We start from the raw sequence: 16,398 nt of genomic DNA on the forward strand, positions 1-16,398 counted from the left end.
TACTGACCCTAGTCAATTACCATTATTTTGTAATAAACTGGTACTCATTTCAGATTTAGAAAAAATGCAAATTATTCTTACCAATCTAACAGCAGATATTACAGCAGAACAATATTAATTAGGAGACAATGTACTTAATATATCCTTTTCAATTGATTAATAAGATTTATAGTTTTGTATATTAAAGAATTTATATAGAAAATGAGATTAACATCTCAGATTAATTTTGAAAGTGGTTCTGGATACATTAAAAAAAAGATCCAAACAAAAAAAATATTTTTCAGAAATTCCTTGTCCAATTTAAAGAAAAGAAAAATAATACTCTCTGAATCTCTGGAGAATGCCATAAAGTATATGTACCTCTTTGGTAATAGTGCTGTAGAAGAGAATAGTGGTGTAGGTGTCAACTCCAGAAGCTACAGTATTTTATGCAATTTATTTAACATCTTTTTTCACCAAGTAAAAACAAAAACAACAAAAATGGGGTTCATGAGTACAAGGCTCCTTAGTTGTTTTTTTCTAAGATATAGATATGTATGAATCTGCATAGAAAGAAAATACGTGGCTAGGTTCCCCCAACATACTTTGTAGAAGGTCTAAGAAGCTTCTTGGAAAAGAGTCACACCAAGGAAAGAAAAAATTGAGGGAGATAAGCCTGGTTTTTAAAACAATAATAGAAAAGGAAAGGGATTATTTTGTGTTTGGTTGGCTGATACTGTTCTCATTGCTCTTCAGCTGTACCTCTGCTCTCAAGGGGTTGTGTCAGACTCCTCAGGAGGCTGGGACAAAATTAAGGAGCTATCTCACTACCACTTCTGCTTGATACACAGCAGCACTATCCAGTACCTTATGTATCTGTAGTGCCACTGGCAAGAAAGGATGCTTGAGAGAACTTTTGTGACTCTGAGAGCTCAGAATAAATAAATAACAGAGCAATCAAAGAGACACCCACATTAGGAGTCATGAGACTGACTGAAGTGTCTGAAACATAAGAACAGATGAGCTATCTCGGACAGATTCTAATTGAATAGACCTAAATTACAGAGGGAGGAGAACTGGGAAACTAAGAGGAAAGGATAGAGTTCCCATAGATTGTGGATATGAACAGAGTTCGGTGTAACAGTTTTGCAATCCAATATGTTCTTCTAGGTGTAGGAGGCCTAACTTTCACAGGAAGTGAATGGAATAATGAATATGAAAGAATTTAAAAAGTGAAAATGTTAAAGATTAAAAAGGAAATAATTTTTTGTAGATAATACAATTGCATGAATATCATCAAAAACTAAAAACAAAAAAGACTGCTCTATGTTATGTTCCCTGTCATTCCCCGTTTCTTTCTTGGGTGTTGGGGATTGAACCTAGGGCCTTGCACATGCTAGGCATATCCTCTACCACTACCCTGTACCCCATCCCTATATTCCCCCCATCTTTTTTTTGGTACTGGGGATGGAACTGAGGGTACTTTACCACTGAGCTACATTCCCAAACTTTTTATTATTTATCTTGACACAAGGTACCGCTACATTGCTGAAACTGGCCTTGAACTTGCAATCCTCCTGCCTCTGCCCCCAAAGTTGCTGGGATTATAGAAGTGTGTCACTTTGCTCAGCCTCTTTCACTTTTACTCATAGTATTTTTATCACTGATTTTTGTCAGAAGTCATCAATATCTGTATAGTATTACGAGTTTCCAATGTTATACCTATCCTATTAAGATTTATAATTAAAGTTTCCTTTGAGAGTCTAGCTTCTACTTAAATCTTGAAAACTAAAAGGTCCTTTCTTCCTGATTATTCCTGCTTAGAACACGGAATTTATATATTTAATTTCAGTTCCAAAGTTCCATAAAGGGGAGGACAGTGGAGGATACTTTCATTTGTTAATGGTAACAGGCTTATGTTTAAAATGTTGAAAAGTAATGAACCTTCTGATATTGTATACAGTGATTTATCCTACTTAGGATAAAAATTTGAGCCTCCTAGAGAATAATTATATGGTGCCATCATGTGTATACATATTTGTATGTAATAGTCACAAAGAAGTGTACTTAATTACTATGGGTGCTTTCTAAAAAGCACATCTAAATTCCTGTAGAAGTGATGTTATTTGCACTTTAAAGCCTGGATTATAAGATACTAACAATATTAAGTAACAGCTATGTTACTAAACCTCGGTACTACCTTCATAAGTAAATTTATCTGCGATGCATTATATTTCTGTACAATTACGAAATAACTATAGTCATCCAGCAAAATTAAATGACTTGGAAACAATTTCGTGTTTGGCAATATTTTCAAAATCATGAAACTTTAATACCCTAACCTTAAAGAGATGGGTAATACTTGTCTTTCACACAGTAATCATGAAAGAAAGACTGACTGACTGATTGTGTATAGAAACCATTGAAAATCATAATCATTTTTATAAATGTATGTGACATTTCACCTGTTTTCCCAGCTGTCGAGCACAGATTGGACAAGGTTCTGGATTAACACCTCCTGATGTTTGGTCTTGAGACTATGCAAGACAAGAATCCAAAAATACATTAGTGACATTTTTAGACTTAAAACCTACCTGATAGATGCTTTTCAATTCATTTCTGGAAGTAAATGCTGGCAAATGCAATTAAAATAATCTAATGATTGAGATTATCTAATAATTTATATATTACCTAACACCATCATTCCTAGGATTTACCAAAAGAATTTATTTAAGGTATGAACAAAAAAAGAAACAATTTTTTATTACAGTTGAAGAAATGTTACTATATTTGTGATTATGGTAGAACATAAAGGCAAAATATGATGTAACTAAATTTTCAAAACTTTAGTTTTAGATTTTGTTATAAATAAATATGAATTATTTAAAAATATATAATTTAGATTTTTGAAATAAATCCTCTTTAAAAATTCTGAAGAAAATGTGCACTTGTAATGCATATCCACTTGGCATAGGATCAGAGACATGGGAAGAAGCAGCACATAGTTATGTATGTAACATAACCCCTTACTAATACTACATGTTTCTCAGCATCCTTTTTCTAGTTGCCTTAACCCATTATGTTCTGGCAGCCCATATATAGGACACTTATATGTTGTGAAAAACAGAAATATTAATGATGTGAGATCTCTATGCTTGGAAATTATATCAAAATATAATAGCTTTTCAAAAATTTCTTAAAATTATTATAAAAATTGAAAAAATTTCAAAAAGTTACAAAATGGACAAATTATAAAACTGAGAAAAACATAAAAGTAAATTAGAAAGATCACCAGTTTTCATATGTGATTTCAAAAACCACAGTTAAATGTTTATAATAATTATCCTTTGGCTTACAAGTAGTGAAGCAATAACAACAACAATAAGCTAAATTGTGTAGATTCAGTACCTCTAAGGATTCAAAATAACTCCACTAAATAAAATGAGAGTATACATGCATTTATCAAAGGTGAAGAGCTGAATAATTACCTGATAATTATTGATCTCTGTGTCACATAACATGTAACAAACCACTTGAGAATGCAGAGGCTTAAAATAAACATGTAATTCTTATGACTCCACAGGCCACCTGGGTACTTTGGGGATGTGGTAGCTTGGCTTGTGCTGAATAGTCCTGGATGGCCTCATCCTCATTTCTGGCAGCTGGTGGATTAGCTGCCTGGGGGAACGCAGAACTGTGGGCTCAGCTCCTCAAGGAAGTTAACCTGGGCTTCTTCACATGGTCTCCGTGTTGCAAAGAGCAAGAAGATTGGGGAACCCTGATGTGCATGGAATTTTTAAGTCTCTGCTTATGTCACAGGTCAAAAGTAAGATGACTAATCTAGAGTCAATATGGGAAGGAATTGCTTAAGGGCATATATAATGTAGAACATTTTACTGTAGCAATTTGTAAGCCATCTACCATAACTCATGATGTCACTTCTTTTCTAATATATTTGAAGAAAGAGTTGGCACAATTTTGTGTAAGGAGCTGGACTGTAAATATTTTTGGCTTTGTAGGCCTTATGGTCTGTATTGCAATTGCTCAACACTGCTACTACAGCGTGAAATACAGCCATAGACAATGGGCAAACTGTGGCTGTGTTCCAGTAAAACTTTACTTATAAAAATAAGTACTGGTTTGGATTTGGCGTATGTGTGGTAGTTTGCAGATCTCTGATTTAAAGTTGTAAGTTTCCCTTTTATTTATCAATTAAAATAAAAAAAAACAAATAATTAAAAAATTTCCTCTAAGAACACCTTAGGTGCATATTGTCACATATTTTCACCTTCAATTAGTTCAGAATAATTTTTAATTTCCATTTAACTTTTTTAAGCCATGAGTTATGACCTATCAAGTCATCAATGTTTGATATAATACTTGGACTACAATTCATAAAATGCTATGACATACACCAAATAATTGAACTTTACCAGTATTACCATATCTTATGATATTAGCTTTTTAAACTTATTTCACAGTTTCAAATAAACTAAAAATATATATTAAGTATCAATGAATGGATATAAATGTTATATGATAAAATTTTCATTGAGAGGTTATGTTGTAACACTTCTATTCAAGGCTTTGAACCATAGTCTCTGTACATTGCTTTTCACCACATAGTGTATTTCAAATCCCCTGTGTTAATTATAATTCCCATAGATATAATCTTCTTTGATGATCTGTGAAGCTACTGCCAAGATAGCTAGTATTTCAACTCATAAGTAACATAAACAAAAGACCAATTTTAGAAAAGCTGTACTATTAATTAACAGGACTAATATTTTAAATGGAAAGAGTCACTAAAATAATTTATAATAATATAGTATGAGGAAAAAGTAGAATCTTTTAAAAAAATACCTTCTCCAAATTAGTTAGGTAAAGAAGCTGACCAAGTTTTTTCTGAAGTTGTGATGTAGCAACGGCTTTATCATTTAGTAGTTTAATGCGATTTTGTTCTACCTGAAAACAAATAACAGAAAAGCTGCTTTGTTCTCTCTCAAAAAGTTAATTAAACTATTAAACATGATGTACAAATCTTCTCAATAATATAAACATATCCTGTTTTAGAAAACCCATTTATGTATTTAAACTCAAATATACAAAAAGTGTACTAGATAATGTATTTTGAAAGGACTTCATTTTTGCTACATAAAACAAAATTACTAGGACTGGGGTTGTGGCTCAGCAGTAGAGTGTGCACCTAGCACGTGTGAGGCCCTGGATTTTCCTCAGCACCACATAAAATAAAGGTATTGTGTCCAACCACAACTAAAAAATAAATATTAAAAAACAAATCACAAAATTACTGACAAGATACTGAAGTTAGATGGAAACCAACCCAAATTTTATTTAGGTGTATTTTTTAAGTAATATGTTCATGGAATGAAAAAAAAATTAAATGATAAATTGCTTTACATGGAGGGATATGCAGGGAAAAATCTCCTACTCCTGCCTCCAAATAAAATATAATAGACAGAAAGGAGAATTCAAATAACAGGGAATTTGTTTCTAAACAAAATCTTACTGAGAATTCATATTTAAAGGAGAGATTATTATAATGATTATTTTAAAGGTTTACTAAGTTAGAATCTCCAAGTTTTATAGAAACACATACAAGGGATAAAAATAAATTATATAGAAAAGAATATTTTTAATGGGAAATAGAAAAGACTAGTGGAGTTATGAGAATCCTGAGATATAAGGAGGGACTTATTAGAGAATGAGTTGTAAATATCCATCTATTATTAGTAAAAGAAAGCACTGCAAAAGAAAGTTTTAAGTTATTGTTGAGTTTTATGATTTGTATATAAGGTAATCCACCAAAGCTCCTGTATTAAGGAAGGAATATTCAGAGGTGAAGTAATTAGATTATGAGAGCTATAACCTAATTAGTCTATGCTAGTTTGAAGGTGCTAACTGGGGGCATATGATGAAAGGGTTCACGTTCCCGGCAGCCCCTTCCTCTCTCTGCTTCTGGGCTGCCATGAACAAAGAGTAGTGAGTGCTCTTCCACCACACCTTCTGTCATAATGTTCTGCCTCCATTGAGCCCAGAGCAATGCAATGGAGTCAGCCCATCATGGACTAACCTCTGAAAATGTGAGCAAAAATAAACTTTATTTTTTGAAGTTGTTTTTGTCAGGTATTTTGGTCACAACAAAGTCAGGAGGACTAAAACACTAAGGAAGATTTTTCTAGTTCTAATAAAACTGAGGTAGTATAAAACATAGAAAAAGTGACCAAGAATACCCACAGGATATGGCACAGAGCAAGTGCTCAAAAAGAGATGAATGCACAACTTTGATAGAAATAAAATGCCCCCAAATAGTGACTATTAAACATGTATCAAATGTAAAATTGCTAATGTTTGATCATTATGACCTACAAAGCAACTTCATATTGTATAAACTGAATACAGATTAAATATATACACAGAGATCACTGCTCTGATTTATATCTCTTCTGTGGGTCTTAAGACTATTATGACATCAATTTGTTGTACCCTTTTCTGGGATTTACTCGCTCTTTACCTCATGTGGTTCAATGATATGATGAACTGGTGGGTTTGGTTTTGGCTCCCTAGGATCTCGAACTCTTAGTCTTTCTGTAGCCATTGCAAGTTCATCAACAGCGGATACACGATTCCTTAGAGTCATCCAATATTCATGAAGCAACTGAAAGAAAAAAAAAGACGAAGATAGTGCTAAATCATATAATAAGATTGGTTAAAAATATCAAGATGTGCCTTGAGTAGAAATCCCTCAATGAGACCTTAAGACATCATCATTGTTTCGTTAAGTGTCTAAGGATCAAGAAATTCTTTTAGTTATCTAGAATAAGAAAGGATGACTGAATAATCTCTGTGACACTGTTTCTTCAAATTCTTAGGAACAGAATATTCAGATTTCTTGGTAAGACCAAAGGTCTTTATAGATCAAAGTTAGACTGATAAAAATCTACCTTTTTTTTAAATGAAAAAATATTTTCATTATATTCACATATTCAAAATAATATCTATATATGGTAATAAGAAAAATAAATATACAATTGAGTACCTCCCATTCAATTTAACAACAAAAAAAATAATACAAGTTCCTTGGAAAGCCTTAAATGTATCACTTTTCCCTTATATATTCCTCCTTCAATACCAAACAATGGAATAATCACTCTTCATTAAGAAGATTATTATTCCTGACTTTCCACTAAAATAATACTATAAATATGTATTCCTGAAATCTGGTTATATACATTTCTCAAATTAATAGAAATGACATCAATCAGTATAAAAATTTTGACATGCTTTTTTAGTAACATTTTGAGGTAAGATCCTGTTTGATGTGTTTAGCAGTAGTTCATCCATTTACTTTTTTGTGAAACGGTTTATTCTACAAACTTATGAAGGAAATTGTGATGCACAAAGATCTGGAGATATGCATGATAAGCAGTCCTCTAGACACAGAACATGAGGCCAAACTGGGCCCAAAGGAAGAGTACAGCAAGTTGTCAGACACTGAATAATTATGTCTTCTTCCATGGCTTACCATAATTAGCCATTAATGTGCTTTGCATTTATAGTAATAATGTGTGAGGAAAATTATTAAACTGATAATTGTTAAAAAAAAAAAAAAAAAAAACAACAACCATTCCCCAACTTTTCAAATGCATGAACAGATATTTCAAACAACATTCTTCTCTTTCTGTATAAAACTTTTCATTCTGCTTTAAAAATCAAGAACTTTAGATTAAATAAATAGATAACATGGAAATATAACATTATAAATAAACGAAACACTTTTCCTTTCCTTACTTACATCACCTGCAAAGTAAGATAATGAGTAACAAATTCAATATAAAGAATAATTCAAAATTAATGAACTCTAGAATATCAAGTATGGAGTTTTAATATAATGAAATTATTAAAATATGTACACAAAAGACATATTTATACTCTATCCATTAGAATGGTTTCCAACCTTGTAGCTTGAAACACATCTACTATGTTTCCTAATATTCAAGGTTGATGCTGCTGCTAGTTATTCAGAGCAAAGCAAAAACAAAACAAAATGAAACAAAACAAAAAACATAAATCGCACTACTCTAGTTTCATAGAGTTGCAGAAGAAGATCAAGCCAGGAATAGAATGAAATACTTTTACAGCTAAATAAAAGGTTTCATACAAGTTTTAGTTTAATAATCTAGTAAGAAGAATTTAAGAGTTCTTAATTATTTTATATTATAATAATTATATCTTAGGGAAAGAGAAATTATGATTAACCTCCAGTCTCTAAAGCAAATTCAGAAAAACTGAGGAGAAGGAAAAAGAAAAGTAGCACATACTATTATTGTAGAGAAGAATTTTTAAGTTGGGAGCAAGTTTTAGGGTCTAGTTTAAAAGTTATAGGTATAGTTTTAAATACTGTACCTTATATTCCTTCTTCCATGCTTCAAAGAGATCCATTGAAGTACTTCCTTCATCAATGAATTCAACATCAAATCTATGTGATTTTGCAAAGGATAGTATTGCTTTCATAGAACGTTCTGTCTCACTTATTGCCCAAAGACCTCTGGTGGTGGTAGGTACTCGATCATCCACAAGTCCTTCTTCATCTTCTATCATCTCCTCAAATATTGCAGTCTGACCTTTGACTCTGAAAATATATATAACAAAAACAACAGCAACTATTGTCAATGGGTTGTAAGCATTATAGATCAGTAAAATTGGCAGAACGAATAGGGAAGCAAGGTCTGTAATTTTTCTATAACTCTCAATATCATATCTACAAGATCATGCTTGAATGTCTCTGGAAAAATAACAGCAACTCTATAAATCCTGGAAGAATCAAGTTTGTCCAGTGTTTCTTGAGAATAACCTGGAATAATAAAAAATGTCTCTAAATTCTATGCTATAAGCTTCCATCTGAGAATTAAAACATAAACTGACCTACCACTAATGACACAGAAAAAGAAGACACAAAACAAACCAATATGATCTAAAAATATATTGTCAATCACTTTTTTTTTTTGGGGGGGGGGCAATCAGAACTTATCCTTTCCTTAATTTTCCTGTTTAAAAAGGATAGATGGTTAAATTTGCTAATGCCAGGGTTAGATGTACTAAGGAGCTTAATCCCCAATACAAGAATAAAGGCTCTGCTGAAGAAAGGGTATTAATAATGAAAGTTAACATTTTAATAAGATACTTCCTAACCTATAAAAATGTACTAAGCACTTTGCTAAACAGTTATGTTCATTATATTTAATATTCATAAAATGCAATGAAGGAAGAGTTGTGGGTATTTTCATTTCATGAATGAGTATACTGAGGCCTAGAGAAATAATTTACTCATAATAGTGGGCAGGAATTTGAGTTCAAATTCATTATACTCCACAGTCTGGAATCTTACCACCCCCCTCATCTGCCCCTCTATTACATTGCTACATGACACGAATACTAACAAGTAACACCTACCTAGGTAAAACTGAGCATCAGCATGCTCAAAGGATCAAATGCTAAAGGTTTACTACATTGATTAAATAAAAGAAAAAAATATAAGAAAAGTCATAGTAGAAATATAGCCTTATAACCAAATACTAAATCTCATAAAATGTTTCAATTTTCTGATGGGTAATAATCAAACAGAAAACTTACGTGTTAGAAAACAGCTTCGATTCATACTCTGTGAACAATTCATCAGCCTTACAAAAGACACAACTGAAAAACAGATTATCAGAAAAATATTCAAAAACATAATAGGCGATCAGATAATTTCTAAAAGAAGCTTGGTATTTGTACTTCAATTTTTCTTTATAATCATTTTGTGCTATTTTAGAAAAAAATTACACGGCTTTTAGTGCATGGTCCTTATTTTTCCTAATAACACATCTCCTTCTACTTTTGTCTGAATTAAAATGAACAATCTGTATTTTTATGATTCATTATTGTCTTAATAAACTCTAGCTTCATGGAACAATGTCATTTACTGTATGATTTCTTTAATTACTTACCAGTTCAGAGGAAGTCTGGTTGGTCGGAGGTGGCAGATTGTTGCAGACTCAATGACATTTCGAGATGGAGGTTTCTCCAGGTTTTTTACAGCTTCTCTTACAAGTTTCTGGAATTTATTCAGCTCTTCCATTTGGGTTGTAAGTAAGAACTGAAGACCTCTGCAGTCATGGAATCTGATTCCCATCACCAGCACCACATCAAACACAAAAAAAGAATGAAAGGTCAATTTTCTTAAATTCAGAAAACAGTTGCCAGCAAAGTATTAAGAAAATTGTGTGTAACATTTACCCATCACACTTGGTTGAGATTTCTGTAGGAATATACTTAATGGTATCTACTAATAGTCAAGATATAAGAATGTTAGGTTGTCTATATAAAAGGTGCCAGAAAGGTTCTGCCCACACAAACACTTTTCCCACATTAGAGGGACACATTTTTTGGATTAAAACCACTGAAGGTATTTTGGATAAAGAGCAACTTTGGAAAGAATCATTAGACTAATAGGCCAACTTATCTCTGAAGACCTTAAAGAATAGTACATGTTGACAGGAAGAAAGGGAGGAACAAGTCATTCCACAATATAAAACCGGGGCCACCATGGCACTTAATGCACCGTGAATCACACAGGGAAATCATGACATCAAGGATGAAATTTTCCAAAACAAAATTCTATTTCAGAATTTTGCTTGAATCTGGCTTTGGGTATATCCAAAGAAAATATTTTAAAGAAAATTTTTAAAACACTATAAAAAGAGAGCATTTAAAAATGACTAAGATATGGGAAAAAAAGGTCTCTATTTTAGACATAACTAATTTTTGTTTAAAATGTACTCCTAACAAAATGTAAGACCAGATGCTATAACCACAATATGTTCTGATATTTAAATGCATCTCCTAACACCAAATGATCTGAACAGCTGGGGTGATTACTCATATAATTATTCTATTTTATACCATTTTCTTACTTTTCTGACATAGAAAGTTTTCCAGTTTGTTGTTTGTAGTTGCTGTTTATTTCATTTCGTACTCGCTGAGCAAGTTCCTCGTCAATAGAAAATTCTATTGCTCTGTGGATTACATTCAGCCACCAAGGAGAATTAGAATGAATCTGTAAAAATCATAATATTGATCAATTAATTTTTAAAAAAATATTCATTATGTTTCCATCCCTGGAAAGGCTGATGTGAAAAATTCAAAGGAAGCAATAATAAATGCTATTTTCAAAGGAATTACAAAAGGGGAGACAAATATGCATAATCTATACACATTGGGTAAATGCCTCTTTTGAATATAGAAAAATAACAACTGTTCCTTCACTACCCTAGATGAATGAGAATTTATACAATATACTTGTATAACAAAGCTGAGTTAAAAAAAATACTTTACCAAAATGAAAATCAAGTATGTATTCTATATAAATGAAAAGGTCAGGGGTCTCTTTCTTAGCATAACAAAGAAAACCTTCATTCTACTCTTTGACCAATTGAACTAGATTCTGCTGAATAAATAATCTACAATGACTGTAGCTAACAAAATTATATGCCTGAATATCAAATAATTAATAGGAAAAATAAAATGTGGAACAACTGATTAAAAAATTGATAAGTAAAAATATATCTGTGTAGTCTTCTCTTCTGACTTTGCTACTGATTTTATAATAGTGAAACTTTAGAAAGGACAAATGGCACATAGTGAGAAAAATATCTGTGATCCTAATACTCTAACATCTTAAAAGATTTTGAAAATACACATCTAAGATCAAAATGGGGTTATAGAATTCCTTACTTTCCCTAAAAGATAACTTCTTAGATACCAAGGTAAGAGAAAACCCACTAGAGATTAAAAGAAACAAAACAGAACCTCAAAATAATCGATTTATCTATGTATCAGTTCATTCAACAAAGACATACTAACTATAAAATAAGGTATATGGAACAGTCATTGTACAAAGTGCTAGGAGTTCCAAAGTGAATAAGAAAGTTTCTCCCTAAACAAAACATAAACCCAAATGATATCTGGAGACAAACACAAGCAAGAAACACTGCATTTTTGTAAGTGTACTTTTCTTTGGAGCTCTCTTATGGTCTGCTGCACAGGTTGTAAAGCTTGTTGGGCTTCAGCAACTTCTGTATTACACTTGCTCATATAATGCTCTCGTAGCTGTTTGGCCTGTGTTAAAAAAGAAAATAGATAAAAACTAGGTCTCAAAAAAATAATAACTTACTATGGTGAATTTAAGAAATCCCAAAAGACTTTTCCCTCAAAAAAAATTTTTTTTAATTAGAAAAAAAGGAGAGGGCATTAATATTTCAAAGTATGAGGCAAAGGACACCTTTCAGAATTATTTATCTGTTTTAATATTAAAGTTTCTTAGCTTCTACAGTTTAAAAATAAAACTTGAAAATATACAGTAGCAAAGGTATTATGGAACTGAACTGTGTTACTCTCACATTCAAATGTTGAAGGACTAACTCTCAATGTGGTTGCATTTGGAGGAAGGCAAGGAAGGTTAAATAAGGCCATAAGGCTGGGACCCTAATTCATTATGACCAGTGGTGCTCCTATGTCAAAAGAGAGATATACGAAGGATTTATAAGCAAGAAGAAAAGGTCATACAAGGATGTAGTGAGAAGGGAGCCTCCTGAAAGCCAAAGAAAGGAGCATCAGGAAAAAAGAAACCCGCCAATATCTTGTTTTTTAACTTCCAATCTTCAGAACTAAGAAAAATAAAATTATGCTGTTCAAGTTTTCCAATATGTGGTATTCTGTAATGGAAGTCTCAGCAGACTAACACACAAGGGATTAAAACTTCTTACCTTTTCAAGAGAATAATTCGTAAGTAATCAACATATTTTGTTCTTATAAATAGAAAAGTTCTATTCTTATAAACTCAACATGAGAAAACTTGTGAAAATTTTTCATTTTCTTGTATTCAAATACTATCAAAGGATAGTATAAGGGGTAGTGGTAGAAAAACTGAAAAGATGACTAAATTGAAATCCTAATGCTTCACTCAGTAAAGGGTTGAGCCACATGAAATTACCAACACTTGACCATTTTTAAAACAAAATGGCAATTTCATATGGCTCAACTGAATAGTCTTTTCGGATTAGCCATTTCACTTCTCTAGTTTCAGTTACTTCATTTGCACAACAGGTGCTAAAGCAGATGAATTTCTAAAATCTTGTCCAGCTTTGAAATACTATGGCTTCATATTCAATAAGAGTAAGACAGAGTAATAATGTAGCTTCCTTAGAAATACAGTTAAAGTAAGAATGCTCCTCCTTATGCATTTTTTCCTTTCCCTGTCAAAACCCTTTGATTAATTTTTATTATAATTCCTTGGCTATAATTATTTGGCCATTAGAGCTGCCTACTAACAGAATGGGCTTTCTCCCTGTAATAGCTTCCTGTCACTGAAGGCATTTAGATGAAGAGTGACTAATTATGTGCAAGGATTAGATGTTTGTGCTGCAAATGATATTTCATTTGAAAATTTTCAACACTTAGACTACCATCAAACATTAAAACAGAATAGTCAAAAATATAGCAAAGGAAACAATGTGAAGACACACTCTATAGATTGGGAGAAAATATGTGCTAAATGTACAACTGATAGGGTGTTAATATCCAAAATATGAGAAAGGCAAACAACTCAACAGCAAGAAGAAAAAAAAATTTAAAAATAGGGCTGGGGATGTGGCTCAAGCAGTAGCGCGCTCGCCTGGCATGCGTGCGGCCTGGGTTCGATCCTCAGCACCACATACAAACAAAGATGTTGTGTCCACCGAAAACTAAAAAATAAATATTAAAATTCTCTCTCTAAAAAAAAATAGCTACGAACCTTCTCAAAAAAAGACAAGCAAATGGCTAACAGGTCTATGAAAATGGTGTTTAATTTTACTAATCACCTGGGAAATACAAATTAAAAACATTTAATGAGATATTATCTCATTTCTGTTAGGATGGCTATTATCAATAAGTTAAGAGAATAAATATTACTGAGGATATGCAGAAAAGGGAACCCTTGCACACTGTTGGGAGGAATAAAAATTAGTATAGCCATAACAGAAAACAGGATGAAGATTCCTAAAAAAATTAAAAACAGAACTCCATGTGACCTAGAAATTCTACTTTTGGGTATGCATTCAAAGGAGAAGAAATGAGTAGGTCAAAGAGATGTGCACTTTCATGTTCACAGTAAGCATTATTCAGAACATTTAAGACATGGAATCAATTAAATGTCTATTTACCAATGAATGGATGAAGAAAATATGATGCATATATATATACACCCAATGGAATATTATTCAGAACTTCAAAAAGAGGGAATTCCTGTTATTTACAACACAGATGAACCTGGAGGACATGATATTAAAGAATCTGGCTTATTAAATGAAATAAGCCAGACACAGAAAGTGCCATGATATCACATGTGGAATCTAAAAAATCAAATTCACAGAAGAGAGAATAGGATGGTGTTTGCTGGGACTGGAGACAAAAGTCAAAAGTCTCTGGAAGAATTAGCATAATAAGCTATTAATGATCTACCATGGAATAATCTATAATATCACTGCTTTGAATGAAAGGCAACAGTTGTTGCGGTGGAACTTCAGAGAAACACCATTGAAAATTTTGAGTTTAATTACTACCTTAAATAAAATATAAAGCAGATTGATTCCTAAGTGTTTTTTTTAGGCTATTGTGAATGGGGTAGTTTTTCTAATTTCTCTTTCAGTGGATTCATCGCTGAGGCATAGGAACATGTTTGATTTTATATCATGCTACTTTGCTAAATTCATTAACTACTTCTAGAAGTTTTCTGGTGGAACTTTTTGGATCTTCTAAATATAGAATCATGTCATTGGCAAATAGTGATAGTTTGAGTTCTTCTTTACCTATTTGCATCCCTTTAATTTCTTTCTTTTGTCTAATTGCTTTGGTTACAATTTCAAGGATGATGGTGAATAAAAGTGGTAAAAGAGGGCATCCTTGTCTTGTTCATTTTTAGAGGGAATGTTTTCAATTTTTCTCCATTTAGAATGCTGTTGGTCTTGGGTTTAGCATATATAGCTTTTACGATGTTGAGGTACATTCCTATTATCCCTAGTTTTTCTAGTGTTTTGAACATGAAGGGGTGCTGTATTTTGGCAGATGCTTTTTCTGCATCTATTGAGAGATTATATGATTCTTAAGTCTATTGATATGATGAATTATGTTTATTGATTTCTGTATATTGGACCAATCTTGTATCCCTGGGATGAACCCCACTTTATTATGGTGCACTATCTTTTTAATATGTTTTTATATGTGATTTGCCAGAATTTTATTGAGAATTTTTGCATCTATATTCATCAGGGGTACTGGTCTGAAGTTTTCTTTCATTGATGTGTCTTTGTCTGGTTTTGGTATCAGGGTGATATTAGCCTCAGAATGAGTTTGAAGGATTCCCTCCTTTTCTATATCATGGAATACTCTGAGGAGTACTGGTGTTAATTTTTTTTTTGAAGGTCTTTAGAACTCCGCTGAGAATCTGTCTGGTCCTGAGCTTTTCTTGATTAGTAGGTTTTGATGGCGTTTTCTATTTCATTACTTGATAGTGATCTGTTTAAATCATGTATGAAACTCTTCATTCAGTTTGGGTACATCATATGTCTCTAGAAATTTGTCAATGTCTTTGATGTTTTCTACATTACTGGAGAATTAATTTTTAAGATAGTTTTTAATTATCTTCTGTGTTTCAGACATGTCTGTGTGATATTTCCTTTTTTATCAAGTATTTTAGGAATTTGAGTTTTCTCTCTTTTTCTCTTTGTTAGCCTGGCTATTGGTTTATCTATTTTATTTAGTTTTTTCAAAGAACCAATTTTTTAAAAATTTTTTTTAGTTGTAGATGGACTCAATACCTTTATTTTATTTACTTATTTATTTTATGTGGTGCCGAGAATCAAAGCCAGTGCCTCACACGTGCTGGGCAAGCACTCTACCACTGAGCCCCAGCCCCTGCCCAAGAACCATTTTTTTGTTTTGTCAATTTTTTCCATTTCAGCTCTGATTTTAATTATTTCCTACCTTCTGCTTTTGATGTTGATTTGTTGTTCTTTTTCTAGGGCTTTGAGATGTAATGTTAGGTCATTTACTTGTTGACTTTTTATTATTTTAATAAATGAGCTCAATGCATAAACTTTTCTTTTAGTACTGGCTTCATAGTGTCACAGAGGTTTTTATATATTCTATTGGTATTTTCATTTACCTAAGATTTTTAAATTTCATCCTTGATTTCTTCTACTATCCATTCATCATTCAATAGTGTATTATTTAGTCCCCGTTTGTTAGAATAGCTTCTATTTTTTATTTTACCATTGATTTCTAACAACTTAACAAAAAAGGTGAATGACCTCTACAATG

General features: G+C 32.1%; 1 protein-coding gene across 6 annotated transcripts in view; it reads right to left on the bottom strand.

Annotated features, from left to right (window-relative positions):
* Shprh (SNF2 histone linker PHD RING helicase) overlaps positions 1-16,398 on the bottom strand; it is an 82,982-nt gene that overhangs the window by 25,401 nt on the left and 41,183 nt on the right. For 5 of the 6 annotated variants that reach the window (XM_046450967.2, XM_046450948.2, XM_046451000.2 and 2 more), the window contains 8 exons: positions 12,052-12,159; positions 10,956-11,098; positions 9,990-10,163; positions 9,634-9,696; positions 8,407-8,632; positions 6,515-6,658; positions 4,843-4,944; positions 2,445-2,516 (listed from right to left, as the gene is read on the bottom strand). In XM_046450967.2, the coding sequence (XP_046306923.1) occupies positions 2,445-2,516; positions 4,843-4,944; positions 6,515-6,658; positions 8,407-8,632; positions 9,634-9,696; positions 9,990-10,163; positions 10,956-11,098; positions 12,052-12,159 (1,032 nt within the window). Of the gene's footprint in view, positions 1-2,444; positions 2,517-2,886; positions 3,758-4,842; positions 4,945-6,514; positions 6,659-8,406; positions 8,633-9,633; positions 9,697-9,989; positions 10,164-10,955; positions 11,099-12,051; positions 12,160-16,398 lie in introns of those variants that run through there. The other variant, XM_058581855.1, reaches the window with a different exon arrangement.

Source organism: Marmota monax, unplaced genomic scaffold, assembly GCF_021218885.2.
Source record: "Marmota monax isolate L192 unplaced genomic scaffold, Marmota_monax_Labrador192_F-V1.1 WCK01_AAM20220418_F8-fsc00030, whole genome shotgun sequence".
Classification (NCBI taxonomy): domain Eukaryota; kingdom Metazoa; phylum Chordata; class Mammalia; order Rodentia; family Sciuridae; genus Marmota; species Marmota monax.